The 21356-nt window shown below is 31.7% G+C and overlaps 1 protein-coding gene across 1 annotated transcript; it reads left to right on the top strand.

Annotated features, from left to right (window-relative positions):
* Positions 1 to 621: 621 nt before the first annotated feature.
* On the top strand, positions 622 to 21206 carry LOC109602184 (uncharacterized). Its single transcript, XM_020018513.2, has 12 exons — positions 622 to 1177; positions 16382 to 16713; positions 17099 to 18332; positions 18388 to 18618; positions 18785 to 19085; positions 19145 to 19409; positions 19464 to 19734; positions 19789 to 20005; positions 20061 to 20186; positions 20244 to 20424; positions 20478 to 20762; positions 20819 to 21206. Exons 1-12 carry the CDS (start codon positions 1108 to 1110, stop codon positions 20933 to 20935), a joined length of 3630 nt encoding a protein of 1209 aa, XP_019874072.2. The 5' UTR covers positions 622 to 1107; the 3' UTR covers positions 20936 to 21206.
* Positions 21207 to 21356: the final 150 nt, after the last annotated feature.

A 21356-nucleotide genomic window follows, 5' to 3' on the forward strand; every position in this document is an offset into this window, starting at 1 on the left:
TAATATTATAAATATTTCCAATTCTAAAGAATCAGCCATTAGTCAAATAAAATATTTGTTAACATTTTTTCATTATCTTGCTTTTTCCAATTTGTAAAAAGAAGTTTAAGAAGTGTCAGAAAATTATTTTTTAATTACATAGAAATCGGTTAAAATCTCAGAATATATTTGTAATGTTTAAATATTTTGTGAAAAATTATCATCAATCTGATACATGCATGAACAGATTTCCATAATTACCAAACGTGCATGGACATCATTGAGTAAACAAAATTTTGAAATAATGCTTTCGCTCAGCGATAATCCATTATAGGGGCATAAAGATAGATACTGCTCAGTTGACACGATTCCAAAACAACCATTGACATAATTCACATGTAAAATTATGCATTGCACCAATCCAAACCATGTAAAAACACACTCTTGATCGGGGTCTTCGACGATCATTTCGAATTGGTTCACATTCTTTCCGAGTACAGTCCAAATAAAACTGTGCAAGCCGAGTTCTTAGTGGGCACCCCACCTGTTGGTAAATGAAGTCAAATACCTGTATACTCAGGTAGAACATCTCTTTGTCCCGTTACGCGACCAGTCCGCTCAAGAAACATCGAGGTTTGTCATCGTCGTAGTGTGCGCTCTCGATTTAAATATATTCGACTGATAGACTTATCGACAGTTTTTGCAGTTTGTGAAAATGTGAATTAGCAGTTCAATTTTGATTTTTGTGTGGAGCCAGTGGTACCAGGAATTTCGGTTTGATGCTGCATTTGGGTGACCCAAATAATCAACCACGTACTGTAAATTAAAAAAGTTCTCATCTCACGTTCGGCCTCTTTTAACGTTAATTGGATTTTAATGCTGGAAAACGTTATTCAACGGTTTACCATGAAAATTTACAGTGATACAGTGTTCTGAAAATCTGCAAATAGGAAAAACAGTGCTGGTGTTCGTTAAAATTAAACTAAACAATCTTAATCAGATAGTGCAAACAACTTGGTACATCAAAATCTATTCCGGAGGATGGTATAGCAAAGTACCAGGCTCATTGGCATTCAAATTTATAGACAAGATTTGCCGGCTTGATGAGTGTGATTGACCTGTGACAACATGGCTGTTTCAATTACCAGTTGCAGTGTACATGTGGCGCTGCTTTGGCTTCTTTTCGCATCCGCAATTGGTAAGGACATCAGTTTTATTTATCTTGTAATATTGGAATCTGACCCGGTACGACCGCAACCTTGTCGAAGGTACGATTGATTGACCTTGATTATAGTTGGCCGGTCAAATCTCGAAACCTTCGCCGTGGCAATGGTCAGATTTGCGGGTTTCAAAAATTGTAAATTGATTTGGTTTATGATTGTTTCAAATTGGTGAAATATTAGAAAACTGCATGTGACTGGAATAACGTTGCGAGTACTTTCTCTTCATTTGTGGGGTAACCAAGCAAAGCAAAATTGCTAATTGTGTCCAAATAATGAAATCCATGGTAGTTTCTATTACTTTTACCCTTTTTTAAATGACGGTTGAGTCAAATAAGATTTTTTTTCTAATAAGAAAACAAAATGTGGGAGGCTTATAGTTTTACGTCCAATAAATTTGAAAACGTCCTTTTGTTACTTTTTTAAACTCTATTATGGGCATTTAAATCGTTCGTGTTTGTATAGTTCACAAATATGACGAAAATTATCATAATTTTATGCTACACTACATTTTAAAAGTAAAAAAAAAATATTACAATATACAATACATGTCTCATATGAAAGTCCAAGAAAGCAGCTGACTCATGGACATCAAAATTTCTCTAGATCAAGATTGACAAATAATAAACTGAACCGGACATATTATTTCGTAACATCCTTAAATTATTCAGACCCACAGAATAACAATTCCTGCTAACCGTGATTAATTTTTTACCGGAACACAAAATGCCTATGGATCCAGATCTGGCGAATAACACGAATCAAGTCAACTTAATGACTATTATTAATAATTATCGTATTGCAACTTAACAGGACTTTTTAAATTTAATAGTGCATGACTGCTCGATTTAACTAATCGAATTTATTATACTGATTTAAAATGGACTTTCCTGAGATGCAATTATCAATTTACTAATTCACAAACTGATAGAAAATTGATTGATGTATCTGCGAAGAATGAAAATTTAAAACCACATTTTTTTTTAATGGCATATTGCAAAGCCCGTTGGAAAATAGGGGCATCCCTGTACCATAAAATTAAAATTAATTGGTCGAGGAATACGCATTGGAACATTTAGTGATTAATAGTGAATCTCGTTAACATGATTCGTTTTCTAATTATTAATTAAGTGACCGTTAATGACTGTTCACCGAGCGCTTCTGGAGCGGACCACGAACATTTCCGCATCTTTGACGGCGAGAATTAACCTTACGCGCTGCATTAATCACTGCGTACGGACTTGTTTGCGTGTAATGTTTCTGCAACGACAATTTAACAACTGCTGCATAAGATGAGAGAGCAATACGAGTAGTATTATCATTAAATAAAGTTTTTAAACGAATTATCATGTTTAATGTATTTTGTAATTTTTTGGTCGAGGTATAAAATTATTAAATTTAGGAAATTTCATATTTCGTGTGGTTTTTGGATATGTAACATGCATTTGTTATAGTTAAAAAATGATAAAAATTGATAAATTGATAAGAGCATATTCTTTGTGAATTTTTTCACCCATTCAAATGTCTAACCCTCTAGTGATGATGTTTTCCTTGAATATGTATATTGTGATTCAGGAGTAGCATGGAATATTGCACCAAAAACTATAGTCTTATATTTCATAGTAGTTCTGTGTATATTTACATATTTATTTTGGGTCTATATGGTTTACGTATTACACCTATCAGTGTCGGATCCTGAGCTGTATTGGTAATTTTCTTCATCTTAAAGATATCCTAAACAGTCAGCTTAATATGAGATAGCGTGGTGTTAGGTTTAGTGAGTAAGTCTTTTTGATTACTTCTTCAATACTTTGGCATGCGGTACAAGTTATGAGTAACATCATCCTATACAAAATTTCATAGACAGTACGAAAAGAGTTTGATCCATCTGAATCCTGAAAGAGATATCATGTACAATAGAGAGAGTAAGTCTTCCTCTATGAGACAGACTTCTACTCTCTCTGTCATGCATGTCATGCTTTTCCTACTATATAAATATACACTACTCCAAATAATTAAGCAATAATAATGATCATGATTTAATTTTTCTGAAAATGGAAAATATAAATTAATGATAATGTGTTTTCTTTCGAATTGTCTTAAAAAAATATAAAAATAATTTTATTCTAAAAAATTTAATATTTGGTTCCATTTCTATTTCGAATTACAACCTCATACTCAAAATAAGTTATAAATTTTGTTTTGATCCAGATTTAGTCACATTTCGATAAGAATTTCAAGTTTTTGGTACAGTTTGCATGGTCCCTTAATCATATCCCAAGCTAGTCTCATATATGTTAGATGGGTATAAGGGCTCTAGGCGGGCTAAGCTGTAGTATCAATTCCAATGGACCATACACATCAACAGTGTATGGTCAAAGCATTATCTTGCATTGGTAAAAAATTTGGACCAATATAAGGAGTATATGGGACGACATACTCTTCAAGAATGTTTAAAATGTAACGTTCAGCATTAAAATTGCCATTATTTAACATAATTAAGTCGGTACATTATGTTAACGAAATGCATCCCCACACCAAAATTGTGCCTCCACCAAATAAGGTGGTATTAAGTGATTCATCGGTAATACCGGTTCTCAATCCTCTTCTATCAAAATGTAGGCGGATTCCTCGATGATACACAGTTAATGTCGGGCTACGAATAGAAACCAGGGGTTGTAAGACGTAGTGATTCGACAATTACTTATTCGAACACTTTCTATGAATTATAACTGCGCCTGTAACATTCTTGTGGTTGTAAACCGTTGTCTTAATGTTGAAAGCTTCAAAAAACGATCTTGGACAGGAAGTGTCCTGTCTTGGTCTTCTGGTATGGTCACTAGTTTTCAAGTACCGTTGTAACATTTGGAAATTTGATGTATTAGATACACCTTTACTTTCGACTATCCTGTTTTAACTCCAACCTTCACAAAACCGCTTGAGCACACCCATCACGAAAATGAAATTTTTAATTTAGTTCTAACGAAACGTTTAACCTGTTTTACTAATTTAGCTGAATTGGTATGTTTGTCATAAAACATTTTAATAGAAAAACAAAACCTCTTGTAGAAACAGTTTGTAATATACTTTGTGGATTTTTTTTTAAATAATAGGTGGTGTACGAAACTCGATGTATTATGTTAATAAGTTGCAAAGTTTCAAAATCGTACTCTTGAATTTATTTCTTCTAATTAAGTAAACCATGGAATATATATCAAAAATATCTGTGAATCTGAATAGTGACTATATTAGTTAATCACAATTATTTTAATGCTTGTTAAAATAAAGTGTGTAATTGAGTGGTGTCATTAGTGAAGACAGTTTAACATACAAAATTGAATTTGTGCCTCTTGTTAACATTGAGAATTGTACTGGTTATGAAACCAAACATGTTCAGTTACTACATATATAATATTTGCAAATATTTTTTACATTTTAATTTACAGTTATTTGATAGAGAAACAAATGCATGTGGAGGAATGTGACCAATTTTTTATTAATTATGTTCTACATTTTGTAAAATTTGGTATGTACCTGCTTAGGAAAATGAAAAATGTGGTTGTAGAACAATTTTTATAAAAATACTCTAATCAATATATAAATAAACATGGAATGCATAGAACTCTCCATTGTCTATCTTTTGAACTGTTAATTATTAAAATAAAGTTATGTATGATGAAGTGATGAACATTGTCAGTAAAATTAATCGTAAATGAAAGATAGCAAAATATAACGCATGGCACGAAAAATGAAGATTAAACACGTATTATTGTTAAATATTTGTTTATGCTGCGAAATTAAATCTATAGCCGCTGATGCGTTATGACGATTGGAAATATAAAACTTGTATAATTTGATTATTTCACAATTTGTCATTTTAAATTGAAACGCTCCCATTCTAAAATGTAATCATTATGTTTAATATTAATTAACGAACACAATGTTGTGTGGCTTTTACGCATTAAATATATTAAAAATTATGAACACTTCAAACAGCACAACATATTAAATTTTTTAATACTGAAGAGTCTCACAACATTCGTGTATGTAATTTTTCAACCGAAATCTTACAGAACTTTAAACCTGACAACAAAAACTTAACGGGAATGATTGACATTTCAAATCTGATCATCCATAGTTTTGAAACAGACAATTAGAAACGTCGTATTTCACTTGATTTAATTATCCACTCAACCATTTCAATAATTGCGGATATGTAGCATTGTATTGGAATCGTTTTGACATATCAGCCAGGTAAACTTTTGTAGTGTCGAACACTTCGGATAGCCAGAGGTAAATCAATCACCGTCAATATTAAAGCATTCAGCTAGGCGTGTGCGCTTTAGTACAGACGTAATTTTCTTCGGACATTGACTCGCTGTTCATCTAATTCTTTTTTTTTTTTTCGTTTATAAAACCACTACAATTCCAATAAGATCAAATTGTTCTCTTGTAATGCAATGTTAAACAACAATGCGTGATAAAATAAAGGTTTGTTTTTTATGGACACAAACAGGCAAGTTGTTGTTTTGTAATTCATTTGCCAACGAACTACTTTATGTTGCTACTGTACGTATTGCGCAAAGGAAAAATCCAATCTATGTGGGTGCCAAAAATGCTAAAAAAACCCCACATAATTTAACGATAGAACGTTTAACAAGAATACGATTTCGATTATTTCAGCCGTTCATCCCGTATCGAAAAGTTCACTGTACGTTTCGAAGATTAAACATTCAAAGTCAATGTATTCTATAGTACTCTGATGGCGTATTTCAAACATAACCTTCACAATGAGTAAGTTGGTTCGACGTATGCATTGAAATCTAACAGTAAAACGGCGTATCCACCAGATAATGTGTTTAAGGGACTGGTGTAATGGTTTTAATGATACATACATGCAAATAAGCGTTTTGTTAAATGAATATATTTCCATTTTGATTGTGTTCGATCCTATTGTATGTCGTAGTTAAAAATACTTTCAATATTTAATAAGATATCTCCAGTCCATAATTATTTTTATGTACGCCATAAGTATTCGTATTTTATAAGAAGATTTATTGTACAAATTATAATTCATAAATTCATGCTTTAAATTATTGAGGCGTGAATCTTCTTCTTCAATAAAAAGCGAATGTTCATTTGATAAAAAAATCTAAATGTGTGGAAAGATTTGTTCCTGCAGTATCAATTTCACTGTTCTCATGTATAATAGTAGTTGGAAAGTTTTGAAAATTTTATTTAAAATACCTTATGTGGGTTTATCAGAAGTCCAGAGGGGAAGAATTATTGCTCTGTCACATGGGGCGTAGTTTCGAAAACCTATTCAAGGTTTCTGGAATTGGGAACTTTAAAAAATAGGCCCAAGAAAAGTCGTAGAGGAGGCACCACAAAAGGCCAGAACAGTTTTCTGTTTAAGTAGCAAATAGAAATCCCACAATATCACCTCCCGTTTTGAGGTGGCATTATGATTTGTGAAAAGTCTTCTTTGATTCCCAATAGACAATTACTAACCAGTTAATGGTAAGTGGATTTAGTGTTATAACCTGTAGTAAGTCTCTGTAGAGGAGAGTTCGGGGATTCTTTCCTATTTATGCAAGATAATGCTCCTCCCTCCACATACCAGCAGAGTTGCCAAAAATTGTTTGGAAATGGAAGGAGTGACCGAATTAGAGTGGACTTTTTGTTCATTGGATCTTAATCCCATTGAGCACTTATTGTATAACATTTGAAGAAGAATTAGAGCTGGTCAAAATATCCCTGGCAACACAGAACAACTTAAAATTTGTATTAATGATTTTGATTATAATTTTATAGTGAAATTGTTTTAGATAAACAACTTTTTATTTTAAAAACACTTTTTTCTCAATGGAACACCGTTTGTCGTAATTACTAGGTGATTTCATATAAGTTTTGTTGTGTATATTTGAGTGGGATGCCAGTATCTATAATGTTTGTTAGTTTTTCTGTTATTATTGTAAAAAAATTAGAAAAAGTGATCAAGTGGTAGGTGTGAAAAAAATTCTTTCAAGGACTATGAGGGTAAAATTGTGTATGGGGTACGTTTGACCCCAGACTTAGGGAAAATGGGACAGTCTATACCACAAATTATAAAACAAGAAGGATATTATACAAAGTGTTAATGTTTAAATTAAATAACACAGATTTAATCATCACCAACTTTTTGAAAATGGTATATTTATATCGAACCGCGAATAATAATATTTTGTAAAATAAGAATCTAGTATGACAACAAAGTTCAATTAATATTATTATATTTTAACAGTTCATATTAAATAAACGAGTTAAATACCTACAATATTTAACATTTTTAAAATCTGCTATAATGATGAACACTGCTTTGTGTGAATAAAAAATTATAATAGATTACTTAAAGTGATAAACAGAGAATTTAGAAGAATTTTGAACATTGAAGTTAAGCAGTGTTTTGATGGATGAGATAATTACTATTCATAAAGTTATCTAAAAACACATGTTTAATTTAAAAGAGTTTATTTAATGAAAATCCGGTATGATCATCAACTTTAAATACAAGGTTACGAGGTGTCCGCAACTCGTACAATTTCCTACTAGATATTAGTGCTTTCGTAATGGCACTAAAATCCAGAACTGGTGTAAACAGATATTACTAACATCAAAGAATGCAGAACTGCTTTTAGTTGCTTGTACAATTAACTAGCATCATTTTTTTTTGAGCATGTTCACATACATAAAAAATACACATGAACCCACGAATATTAATTACTTGGACGAACATTGTGAACTTGTAAAAAGGGCAACGAGTTTCGCCTTATATTGTTCCTGACATCTTAATTAATAAAAAACTCAAATATTTAATATTCTTTTAAAAATTTTTCTACGATTTTTTGTGTTACACGAGACCTTTTTTAATTTCTTATAAAAATATATGTTGGACATTTTATAATATTGACTTATCTATGATTAGTAGTAAAAAAGAAATTCCTCAAACTTTGACCTCTGATATTTTCTAAACGGTTAGAGTTATGAAATAATAGTAACATACCTTTTTTGTAGAGCGTTCAGTTTTCCACAAAAAATGTAAACAGATTTTTTTTGTACGATCAAGTAATGACGAGATATGGATTTTGCCACATGGAACTGAAGAAAAAATGGAAAACTGAGATGAGGAGGACCTTCCTATTAAAATTAAGAACTCATCTTTGAAAAGCAGTTTCTAAAGGTGTCTAGGAACCAACTTTTCAGTGTCGTTAAAAAAAGTCGATTTTTTTTTGGCCCACCAATACATATATCATATATTAACAATATTATATTATATTAATTTCTATTGATGTAAACAAATAAATTAGTACTAAAAATAAATAATGGAGTACTATATGATATTTTAGTAATTAGCAAATTTTACTTGAGAAGACATATTTAATTTTTAGAAAGGTCAACACACAGCACGTTCCGCCTTTTCCTAATCTCTGCTATTTAACTATGTATACTCGTATAATTAAAAATACTGTTATTTTATAAAATATATAAATTAAAACACAAAATTTAACGGAATCTTGATTCACTCACAAGATACAACTGAAATTATTGAAATATCCAATTATTCAAATTTAACCCAAATATTATTTGTCCTCGAAATAAATTCCTTTATTTGTAGATCACACGTAAGGAAAATCCAGACAGAATATAAATCAGAATTCGACATTGTTTAAAATGTCAATTAAGGAATTTATGCTCGCACAGAGAAAGTTAATGTTACATTTACAATCAAAAATAGTGCAGCGCCAAAACCTCAAAGTTCAAATTCCGAACAAATTTTCAACAAAAATGACGGTCCAAAACTGAAACGGTTCCTAATTAAATCAAATAAAGAGGATTAGTACGGTGTACGGAACATTTTGAACATGTGTCCGGAGCTAATTATGGTTTTAGTTACTTTCATTAGAACGCAAATATGGTTTGCGCTTATGATTTAAAGAAACTTTATTGTTGGAAAGTGGGTCGCACAGTAATGAAGTATCAGCCGACGATTTAATGGCAAACACACCTACACGTCAAAATATGACTGTGCTCGTTAAATTAAATGCATAATTAGATATATTTATACTTAATTCGTGAAAAAAAAAAAAAATTGTTCACGCGGCAGCGGAACGGGGACAATTTGTTTATTGTCCAATTAATCCTCGACTTGACGTAAAAATTCCACATGTTCTGATTATTGCGCTCAAGACACCCGACTGCTTAAATTCGTAAACAATGACGAATAAATGAACCAAAGTTACATAGTTCATTATTTATGGGGCTTTCTTGTGACATCAACGTTAAAACTAATCCCACTGATGTAGGTCCGTGAATGGCGCCATCCCTCCGGTTCATTATCACTGCGAATGCATTTGCCAGATGCTCAAAATAATCCCTTTAAATCCATTTTTTATTTTGGGGTGCCGCCAGAAATTATAATTTGTTTAAAAAAAAATCACTGTACTACGTAATTACGGAGGGAAAGACGAAACGCGGACGATAAAACGGGCGATGATGACTTCCATTACACTTTATGACCGTAATCGATAAAAAAATAATTATTAATAAAACGAACACTTATTTCTAATCTGGCAAAGAAGGAGGAAATTGGTTCACCATTAATACATCATCGCGTAGCTGCACACAACGGGCTGTTTAAATTCATTCTCGAATCATTCTTACATTAACGATCGGAACTGTAAATGTTCACCGTTTTGATATTGTTATTAAATTTAAATGTGTGATTATCGGTATAATATGAATTTCATTTAATATTTCACATCGTGCCATTAACTTGTTTGCTGAGGATTATTTAACATGTGAAAAATGTGGTCTATTGTTACCTGTTTGTTAATATTAAAAAAATGTACGTGAACAAATTTGACTATGGTAATTTCCTTTATATTATAATCGCCACTCACCGGTAAGTCGCAGATATAAATGGATATTATAAAGGAAATTATAATTTAAATATCTATAGACAAAATACGATTTACACAAATAACGGTACCAACGTATTTACCATATGTGAAAACAGTTTTGCGATAAATATTAGAGATCTGAATTAATTCCTGTTTTAAATTTTACAGTATATTTTATGATTTGGATTTAAAAAGCTTTTGAAAAAAATAGGATATTTCATATTAGGAATAGTTCCATATTGAATGGGGAATTTATTGATAAAAAACTTTTATATAATTATAATTTTTTAATTTTTATACAGTAATTGTTTTTATACTGTTACTAGTAAATAAATAATCCAATATTAATTAAATACAATGATGAATAAGAAGAAAACATCCTTGCGACTTGTTTATCTACAATTCGATTTTAGTAAGTAGTAATTTAATAGACACGGAATAAAAAGCCATATGCATGCCATAAAAATATGTTTTCTATATCAAGTTTAGTGTCTACTAAAACACTTTTACGATAGGAAATTGAGAAAAATTGATAAGGTAATTTTTTATTAAAAAATAATAAATTCTACCACTGAATATGACAAGGAAAAGGGTACAAATCAAATTTGATAAAGAAATATTATTATTGATATTAATAACATATATTTTTTCTAATAAATTTATTCCTTTTGATCAAGTAAACCATGAACTAAAATGTTAAAAAGTAATATAAATAATCGAATAATAATTCAATACAATATCAATTTAAGATGGAAACATCCTTGTGATTTTTTCATTCATAATTCAATTTTAGTGAATAGTAACTCAACAGATAGAGAATAAAAAGCTGTATACATTCCATAAAAATATGTTGTCTAAATCTTAATGAAATTATACAAATTGTAAATCATTTTTTTAATAAAAACAAAATAATAAATAATAATAATAATAATATTATTATTATTAATTATATATCTTATGTGAATTTATTCCTTCTGATCAAGTAAACCATGGATTAAATGTCAAAAAGTTTAGTTTAATTCGTACCCAATGAGACATGTAAGCTAATTTTTTTTGTCCATTAATGACACTATTTTGTTGCACACGTTTAGAAATATATTAATAAGAATTAAACAAATTGCAAAACTATTTCACATTTTATTCTATGATTTACGTAACTTCATCAAATTTCATTAGAAAAATGTTTTTTTTGTCATAGATTTATAATAAGAAAGTTAATAAATACACCTTTTAAAGAATGTTAAAGCTTTTGGAGGATCAAAATACTTTTATATAGTTTTTTAGTTTCTGCGCAGTTACTGTTCGGATACACCTGTAATAATTAAATACATTGTCGATTTAAGATGGTAACTGACTTCTTTATTTATAATTCGATTTTTTATTTTTTTATTTATAATTCGATTCAACAGATACAGAATAAAAAGTTGTATACGTGCCATAAATATATGTTTTCTATATCACACCAATGAAATGTCTCCTATAATATTTTTATGGTAAAAAATTGAGAAAAATTGATAAATCATTTTTATATTAGAAAAAAATAAATGCTGCTACTGAATATGAAATTGTTTAAAATAGGTAGAAACCAAATTTAGAAAACAAATATTAATATAGTTATTAATAATATATTTTTTTTAATGAATTTATTTCTTCTGATCAAGTAGCCATGGAATAAAAAGTCAAAAAGTTAGATGTCATGCTGCTTCACACAAGTATTCAAAATTAGATTAATTATTACCCAACGAGACAGGTAAATCGAATTTTTGCGTTGTTTGTTAATAATACCATTTAGTTGCACACCTTTAAAAATATTTTAATAAGCATTAAACGGATTGCGAAGCTATGTCACATTTTATTCTATGATTTACTTATTTTAATTAATAGGAAAACAAAATTTCGTTAGAAAAATATGTTTTATTAACTTCTAATATGTAATATGAAATTAAAAAATACTTCTTTTAAAGGAAATTAAAGCTTTTGGAGGATCAAAATACTTTTTTTGAATTATTAGAAAAAAATAAATTCTGACACTGAATATGAGTTTATTTAATCAAATTTAAAAAACAAATATTAATATTGCTAATAATGATATATTTTTCCTAATAAATTTATTCCTTCTGATCAAGTAAAGCATGGAATAAAATGTAAAAAAATTAGATGTCATACTATTTCACACAGATATTCAAAATTCCCATAGTTTAATTCGTACCCAATGAGACATGTAAGTTGATTTTTTTTTGTTCACAGTTTGCGAAATTGTATTCCATTTTATTGTAAGATTTACTTAGCTTAGTTGATCGGAAATCGACACAAAATTTTATTAGAAAAATGTGTTTTTTTAACTATCATAGACAGAGGCTATTTTTTATGAAATTAAAACTGTAGAACTTATTTTTTTACAAAAAATTCCTAATCAATTTTCATCGTTTTTTGACTCGAGAAAAAGATAACAGTACACTTTAAAAATGATGATAATACATATTGAATGAGACTCCACTTCACGTCGATTAGTGTCAATTCTCACATTTATAACACTGTTCAGGATAGTGTAGGTTATGAATAGGAAAAGATGACGAAAATCGGTAACAACAGCAGCGACGACGGAATTTTAAGAGTCAAAATGTATCATAACTGACTCGATGTTAGCTTGTCAAATCAATCCATACATTTCAAAATTTACAAGGAATTTAAAGGATAAAATAAAACATGATATTTCTTAGACTTTTCACTTTCTACAAATACCAATAAAAATTATTTTAGACACCGAAAAAAAGCCAAGTGATTGCTGCTCATTTTCTTTTATTATGTTCGAAATTTCGGAATGCGCAATTTAAATTCCTGTTTCACCAAACCCAACTATAAACATGCAATTTAAAAGGCACTTTAGAACAATAATTTATGTAAAATACCCCTCATTCAAGAAATGAAACAGTCATACAGTCATGGGATTTGTGTGAGATTCGAGTCAATTAAAACAGATAGACTGAACGATGAGACGGTGCACCAAGGCGGTAATTGATGATAATTTCCTTATTTATGAAAAAGGAAATCCATTATATTGACTTATGTATGTAAATAGCACGTTCGTGGAGTGTACAAAAGAATACGGATTAGAAATTTTATATGGACAATCGTGGAGAAAATCCGAGGACAACAATAGACTGGGACTGCATCAGATTATTACCGATTCATTCATTATCGGGGGCCCGTGAGCGTAGGAAAATGAGGTTGTTCCACCGCTATGAGGCACGCGGGTCACAAGCGATCGTGTACGAGCCTATCCCAAGGATATCGACGGGTCACTCAAAATACGTGAGACCAATGTCGATTGGTGTCTTCGTTTAATTGCCGCTGTTGACCGTTGCATTACGGATTCCGACGCTTTTTCTGGAAACGATGAGCCGACACCTTCCACAATCGGCTCCATCTAACGACGCGATTCACCAGGGAACGCCATTATTGTTATTATTATATTGAGATCCCGGCCGGACCACTGGACAACGCGTTCAGTAAATAGAGTGATTAATTTTTTGCCGGTCAACACTCCATTTACAACTAGGTGTAAATTTTTTCTCGGCTAATTGAAACCGAATAGTTTCGTGGTAACACGGCTCGAGGTTACGTTGGTCAACATAAGAAGATAATTGCGCAATATATGTAAAAAATATTCAAAATATGCTTGTAGGCTCGATAGGAACGATGAAATGGCACGCCCCTGGCGATATAACGGATTGAACGGTACTTGAAACAAACTTTTTAATTTATTCAATTAATTCTTATTTGTTCTGGAAATAACTGTAAATATTTTTATTTATATTAAAAAAGAAAGTAAATTTGCAATACGTTGTAAATAAGTGCATCTTCTTTTATTGTTTGTTGGTTATGCTTTTATTAATAAAACATTCAAGATAATTATCATATTTATTTTAATTTTATTTAAATATTTGTGTTATGAATTTACTGTTATTCAATCTTGGAATATTTATGTGAAATCCGTTAATATTATTTTAAACGACAAATTAAATTTAGATTAGATGTAACTTTTTTATGTTTTTTTTTTAAGATTTAAGATATCGGATTCAGTGCCAGAAAATAAAGATGATAATAGATATATTCCCAAAAAATTCGTGAAAAAAGAGAATTAGGTGTAAACAATATTAAAAAATTTTTGTTACAGTTCACATATTCGTGCTCACACATTTTAATTCATTAATTATATTATAAAAAATAAATTGTACTTTGAGAAAACGAAAATAATATCTGAAATTCATTAATATAAAAATTCCTATAATACTGAAAATCGTGTTAAAACAAAACACTTCGTGTACAAAGAGAATTTTTTTCTTTGTTTTAACAGCGTTAAATCAAATTCGTGTAAAAAGAGAATTAGGTGTGCTAATCTCATTAAATTATAATTAAAATTAATTATTTTATTGGAATTTAATTAATTATTCTTAGTTTCCTATATTTAATTTGAAATAATTATACTACGTTTTTCTACAACTATTCATTTTGAACCTAAATCAAAATAATTTCTACGTAAATTAAATCTTAAATAATATAAATCTGCAATGTAGTTGATCACATAAATGACTCGCATTTAACAAATATATTATTGTTAAATAATTTATACATAACTTAAAAAAATTGTTGGGTACCCTTTGTTCATTATAATCACCTGTAAACGGTGAGGCACAAATTCAAGGAGATATCGGCAACTGTCGTTTGAAATTAAATTCCAGAACTTTTAATTAATAACCACAATTTATTTGATGGTGTTTTTAGTTTTAATGGAGACTCTTTGTTGTTCCATAAGTTTTCAATTGGATTTAGATCCGGATTTTATGCTGGATTTTACATTGGATGTATCCCTCGTACCATTATCATACATAAAAATCCAAGTTACTGATAAATTATTGTTGTTTCATCAAGATTCAAACTTTTATTTAGTGGACGATGAACGTATTGTTTACCATCTGATCCTATTCTATTGAACTTGGATTAATCACTTTTAAGTACTCTTCGTCAAAATTCTGGAGGGTAATTAATATATTTATGTGCAAACTTTAATCTGGTTCGAATATTCTTTTCTGATACCGACGATTACCGAAATACATAATTACTAGTTTTGTTCATTCAATTCAATTATTTCATTTTTCCAGGATTTCAGTTACTGATTCTTCTAATTTGTCTCTTTTTTTATTAAGACGTTTTATTATTAAATTTTCCAATGGGCGTGTAGTTTCATATTTGTTAACAACTTTATAAATTATTTTTTCGGGAGCGTTTTAAGCATTTACATGTATCAGCAATATTTAGGCCTTATTTTTTATGTTAATTATTATTTCCCTTGTCCCTGGAATGCAATGTTTCTTTCCCACTGAAAAGTTATTCAATAAAATAATATAAATTCTACTAAGAATAAATCCTTACACTACTGTAAAAAGTGTTATAAAAGTTAAATATATTTGAATGTACTATTTCTTTGACCAACTAAATTAGACTAATATGTGCGTTTTTAAAATGTATGAAAAAAAACAGCAAAAAATGATAAAATGATAAAAAACATATTAAAAAATGTTTAATTTTAAATTTTGTACAGACTTATTTTGAAACTTATTTGAATAAGTTATACTTATTATTTCTACAATTACGAATATAATTGTATTAATAATAAAATTGAATTTTGTTCCTTCATTGTAGTCCGGTCAAATATTAAAAAAAAAAATTAGACTAAATTCGAATATAATAAAATTTAAAATACATCGTTCATTTAATGTACGGTTATTAGCTTTTTTGCATATTTATGAACTATAATATATAAAATACAGTAAGCTCGAATTTTTGACATTTCTATCTGTTTCACGATTTTATGGAATATTTTAATCAATTTTAATTAATACAGATATCTATATTTTTCCTCTGTTCCATGAACCGAACTCCAAGTAAAACATTGTTGTGGGTTAGATTAACGGATGCACCGACCATAACAAGATTAATAAATACATAATCTTACATATTTAACACTAAGGTATGCTCCCGTATCGGTATTTTAACGGATTAAAATTCCCTCCCCAGAAATTGAATACCAGAGCTATATTACTATTAATTACTGAATATTTCACAATTAAATAACATCTAATACCTGTCACATTGTTATAATACTCAATACATTCCTCACGGATCATGCTATAAATCCAATGATGATTACTCAGCAAATAAAAATAAATGTTTTTATTTCAGGGGCCGAAGACATTTATTCGAATTCATTTATATCGCCGAACTCGGCGTATGGCGAGGATGTAATGGACGATCTGAGTACAGGAACCAAAACATCTGCACCTGGTGATATTAAGACAACGAAAGACAGTTTATTAACCTCAACGATAACTAGTCAAATTGTAACTAGTCGCACTATAGAAAATAGAGTGGAACGATCCGCCGTTGCTGATCCCATTTTGTCCAGGACCTCCGGATTGGAAGGACTTTTGGCATTCAAAAATGTGGAGGACTCCTTTGACAGTAATGACGTAGAATTAAGTGGGAGATACAATGTTATACAGCCCTCAAAAACGGTATGATTTCTAACATTTATTTGAAAAAAAATTCAGGAAACTAAACAGTTGGCCTGAAAGTTTTGCTAATTGTTGCTGTTATTATTATTATCACTTACATACTTAATTACAGTGTCCTGGGTTACCTGCCCTAAAATATAAAACCAGAACTAGTTTTTGTTTTTTTATACATTATGTAAAAATCTAAACAGTTTAAATCATCACTTCAACTCTTTATTATTTCTTGCTATAAAGAGAAAAAACGAAATCTTAAACTATTGATCAAAATATGTTTTTCTTTTATGTTAATTAAAAATATAACATAATAAATATGTAAAACTACATTCAGTATTATTGATATGCTTAGAAATTGTAGACAGTATTGATTAATATATATTCTTTTCAGGATAAACATCTCTTATCAAATGGCGTGGAACAAACGTTAGGCCCGCAGTCGGGGGAAGGCCAGGGGGCTCCGCAGGCACGGTCACTGTCATTGCAGGAGCCCCAGGAAACAACGGCCACGCCAACTGCGACGATAACGCAGAGTACTGTTACCCTATCGAACCAACCGGGTAAGGGTAGGCAAGCTAATCCCGACATCCAGGACATCATCACTGGTATTGTGAAACTACTCAACGGCAATGTTAACGTGCAGGCCAATACACAACCAGCCATGGGACGACCGTTGAGACCGTTGTCGACTAGAATAAACAACAGAGGACCGCCGAGAATTACGGATGTTCCAGCTCTCCCGCCAGATTTTGACGTGCCTGCACCTTTGCCGCCACCACCTCTAGGCCAAATGCCGCCGCCTGTCACGTCCACTAGGATTCCCACCCCGTATCCATTTGATGTACCACCTTCAAACATATCACCTGTTAAACCGTTTGGTAATCCAATACCTCTCTCAGAACAAGGGTCTGGCAATAGACCTGGATTCTACAGACCAGTCACTATTCCTCCATGGACTAGGCCTCGCAGACCACCAACAAGAAGGCCAGCTATTCCTCCCTACAAACCGATGCCTCCAATACCATCAGATTTTATCAGTTTGACTTCGGAAAAACCTGTGGATGACATATTAACTCTAGACTTGGGATCACAATTGCAGTCCACCAGTCAAGAGACGTTAGATAACAAAAACATTACTGTGACAGAAGAACAAGAAGTAACTACTGACTTACCAGAAGAAATTGATATGCCCGTGGAGGAAATCGACAATGAAACAGCAGCATTTGAACGTAATAAAGAGAAAAGTTCATCCAAAATGGATAAACATACCAGTAAAACTACTACTGTAATATCAACGAGCACCAGTGAATCTTCTACTGATTTAGAAATGTCTACTACACAAACATTATCTGAGCTGTTGGCTCCTACTTCAGTATTAACAGATATGCAAACTACTTCTTTGGCAAGGAATAGTGAGAATATAACCGAAATTAATGTAACTAAAACAACAGAAGAGCCGATGTTCTTAGAATCTTCAATTGAAGATGTGTTACACACTTTAAAACATGATTTACTAGCGAATATGTCTTCTGACACTCCTACTGAGGAATTGCCCTTGGTTACGAGTACTACTGAGGGTATCAAAAGTACAGAATCAACTATTTCAAAAACATCAATGCAACTGAGTAAGTTATTTGTCTTAATTTGTAGCAATATAATCTCAAATATATTATATTCCAGATAATCAATCATCAACTTTAACTAATCAAGATTTTCCCTATTATCCCTATCGACCACGACCTGGAATCGTGTTGGATGACACTGAATATAAACCAGGAGGCATTAATAGACAACCAATAATTACACGACCTCCAATTGGACAACTTGGAGAAATCTTTGACATTACGGTATCTGCAATACAGGGTCCAGGTGGATCAACTGGCGGACAAGGGAAGCCTTACGTGATTCCTGGTGAGTGGCTTATTTCTATCTGTGTCTTTGTTTGGTAATTAATCAATAAAAAATCAGTACACATTTCAATTTTTCCACAAGAGTCTACCAATATACTTTGATCCTATGTTAATAAAAAATACTCCGCCTTAAGAAAGTCACTTTTCACGTCACGATAATTTTCCAGTTGACATCGAAAACGTCCACGTGGGTTCTAACGCGGATTTGATCACCAGTCCCGTAGGAGACGAAGGCTTTGTTTCCATTGACGGTAAACGAACGTATTTGAACTTGTTCGGAGATAACATTGCACCAACGACAACTGCAGGATCTATGGTGAAACCCACCATACCTTCCAACAATCACGTGTCTGGCACAGGATATGCTGTAGTTGAGGCGGAAAAGATTAAACCTAATTTGGGATCTGTTAAACCTACTCAAAGAAGACCAGTATTTGGACGACCTAGGCCTAGTCAACCACCAGTGAGGTACGGAAAATATTGAAATAAAAAAAAACATTTCCCGATTTCATAATGTTTTCTTTTAGAATTGATACTTGCATAGTGGGAGATGACACAACCTGTGATGTATCACAGCATGAAGTTTGTAGAACAGAATCAGGAGTGAGTGCTTGTCACTGCAGACCAGGAACCGCCCGTAGGAAACACAGAGATCCCTGTCGTAAGATCGTATCCGTACTTTTGTCTTTAAGAGTGGATCGACTGTATGAACGAAGAGTTGTATGGGCTAACGAACTCTCTGACAAAGAAAGTGAAAGCTACCATCAGTTGTCTTATGAAGCCGAAAGAGCTGTAAGAAACTTTCTTTACCGGATTATTAAATTTTATTCACCGTTTTAATTTCAGTTGGAATCTGCGATGTCCATGACACCTTTTAGCGACGAATTTCTTGGTTCGAAAGTGAACAGCATTTATAGGGGTGAACGAGCGGCAGGTCAGGCAGGTGTGTTTGTTAATCTGACATTACAGTTAGAAGAAAATGCTGATACAGCTCGTCCAACTGTAAGAGCTGATATCCAGAAACATTTATTGGGCGTCATACAAAGAAGGAGCAATAACGTTGGGAACAGTGCATTATGGGTAGACAGCCCACCAGGTTCTATTTCCAATCTACAAGGTATTTCGCAATCATTAATTTATTACTTAGAACTTTCTAAACTTTTTGTCGTAGATTTGGATGAGTGTTCTTCGCCGGAATTGCATGATTGTCACGCCTTAGCCAGATGCATAAATATCTTTGGTAGCTTTAAATGCGAGTGTGCTGACGGTTATAAGGATCCTTGGTACGACAACAAACACAGAGCTGGTAGATATTGCGAACAGTGTTCACCTCAGCATTGTAACAATCGTGGTGAATGCAAGTACCAAAATGGACAAGAAGTTTGCGTGTAAGTAAATATATCATTCTGTTAATCGGGCGTATATTATGATGGGTATTTGCAGGTGTTCTGGAAATTACTACGGAAATCAATGTGAACTGGATGGAGAAGTGTTGGGAGTAGCTATTGGAGCAAGCGTAGCTGCTGTAATCATTATTGGACTGACTCTAGTGTGTCTTGTGATGTGGAGGTAAACACGGTTAAAATATTTAATTGCAATACATATCAAAATATCTTATTTTTTCAGCCGCCGATGGAGCAGGGAACAGAAAGCAGCAGTTGGCAGTCCTGTGTTTGGATACATGGCTACAGCCAGTAATACTGTTAAAACTCCAGTTGTAGGAGCTCCTCCTTATCAGTTAACTTTGGAAGATAGACTACGTTGGGCCCAAATAGCTGATGTCATGGCTCAAGCTAATCATTATGCGGTAAACCGTTTTTTTTTTCTGTTTTGTACGTATGTCTTAATTTTAATTTTTAGCCGGAACCCGTAACAGGTCCAACCAGGCCATCTTCGGCGTTGTTTGGATATCCCAACCTTTCTTTGACCGGTACGCTTCAGCATGGTTCATTGCATGGTACTTTACCACCAGTTCCGCTTCCGAGACTCAATTTGCAGGCACAAATGGCCTCTAGGGTGGCCAGTGCCCATGGTATGCGACCCCTGGATAACTCTAGCTCCAGCGAGGAGGAAGATAAGGCTGATCTGCTTGGCAGAAATTTCCAAGTGCCGAGACCCAAGAGTCGAAGCAACGCATCCATAGCTGTATGTTTATTTAAATGATATTTGTTAAATAATTTATTGTCGGCTTTTGATTTTAGAATCAGAGTGGCATTTATTACGACGTGGACTACGACCAGAATGACATTTATAAGTCCGGAGGTGGGATTCCATTAAGCACATACAGCATGGGTCGACCAGCGTATTTCCGAAATTAAAAATTATGTTTAGTTTAAGAAAGTTGTACATAGTCAAGTTTACATTTAAGGATTTAGTAAACATGGAAATTATTATGTTTAAATTATATTAATTAAAAGTGCAAAAAAATATGAAAGAAGTAAATAAAATATATTTGCGTAAGTTTTCACTTCATAATACTCTACAACGTGTAAACGTTTTTGTTTATTATTTATTTTAAGCAGATATAAAGACTTAATTTATCGAAGAATTTATTATTTAAGACTTAATATATGTAAAAGTTAAAACAACTCAATTGTAAATTTATAATTGTGTAAATATGAATATAATTACTTTTTTAATTTTATAATGGTATTATGTTGAGTTAATAAAATAAACGCCTTTTTCAAACTCTGGCTATTATTTTGACACCTTTTTAGTTTTGTGAATGAATTCAGAGAC

This window comes from Aethina tumida, chromosome 1 (assembly GCF_024364675.1).
Source record: "Aethina tumida isolate Nest 87 chromosome 1, icAetTumi1.1, whole genome shotgun sequence".
NCBI classification, from domain to species: Eukaryota; Metazoa; Arthropoda; class Insecta; order Coleoptera; family Nitidulidae; genus Aethina; species Aethina tumida.

Coding starts and splice junctions, on each gene's coding strand:
- LOC109602184 (XM_020018513.2), top strand. CDS start 1,108: ATGGCTGTTTCAATTACCAGTTGCAGTGTACATGTGGCGCTGCTTTGG. Junction 1,178..16,381: donor TCTTTTCGCATCCGCAATTG/GTAAGGACATCA, acceptor TTTTTATTTCAG/GGGCCGAAGACATTTATTCG. Junction 20,763..20,818: donor GAAGCAACGCATCCATAGCT/GTATGTTTATTT, acceptor TTTTGATTTTAG/AATCAGAGTGGCATTTATTA.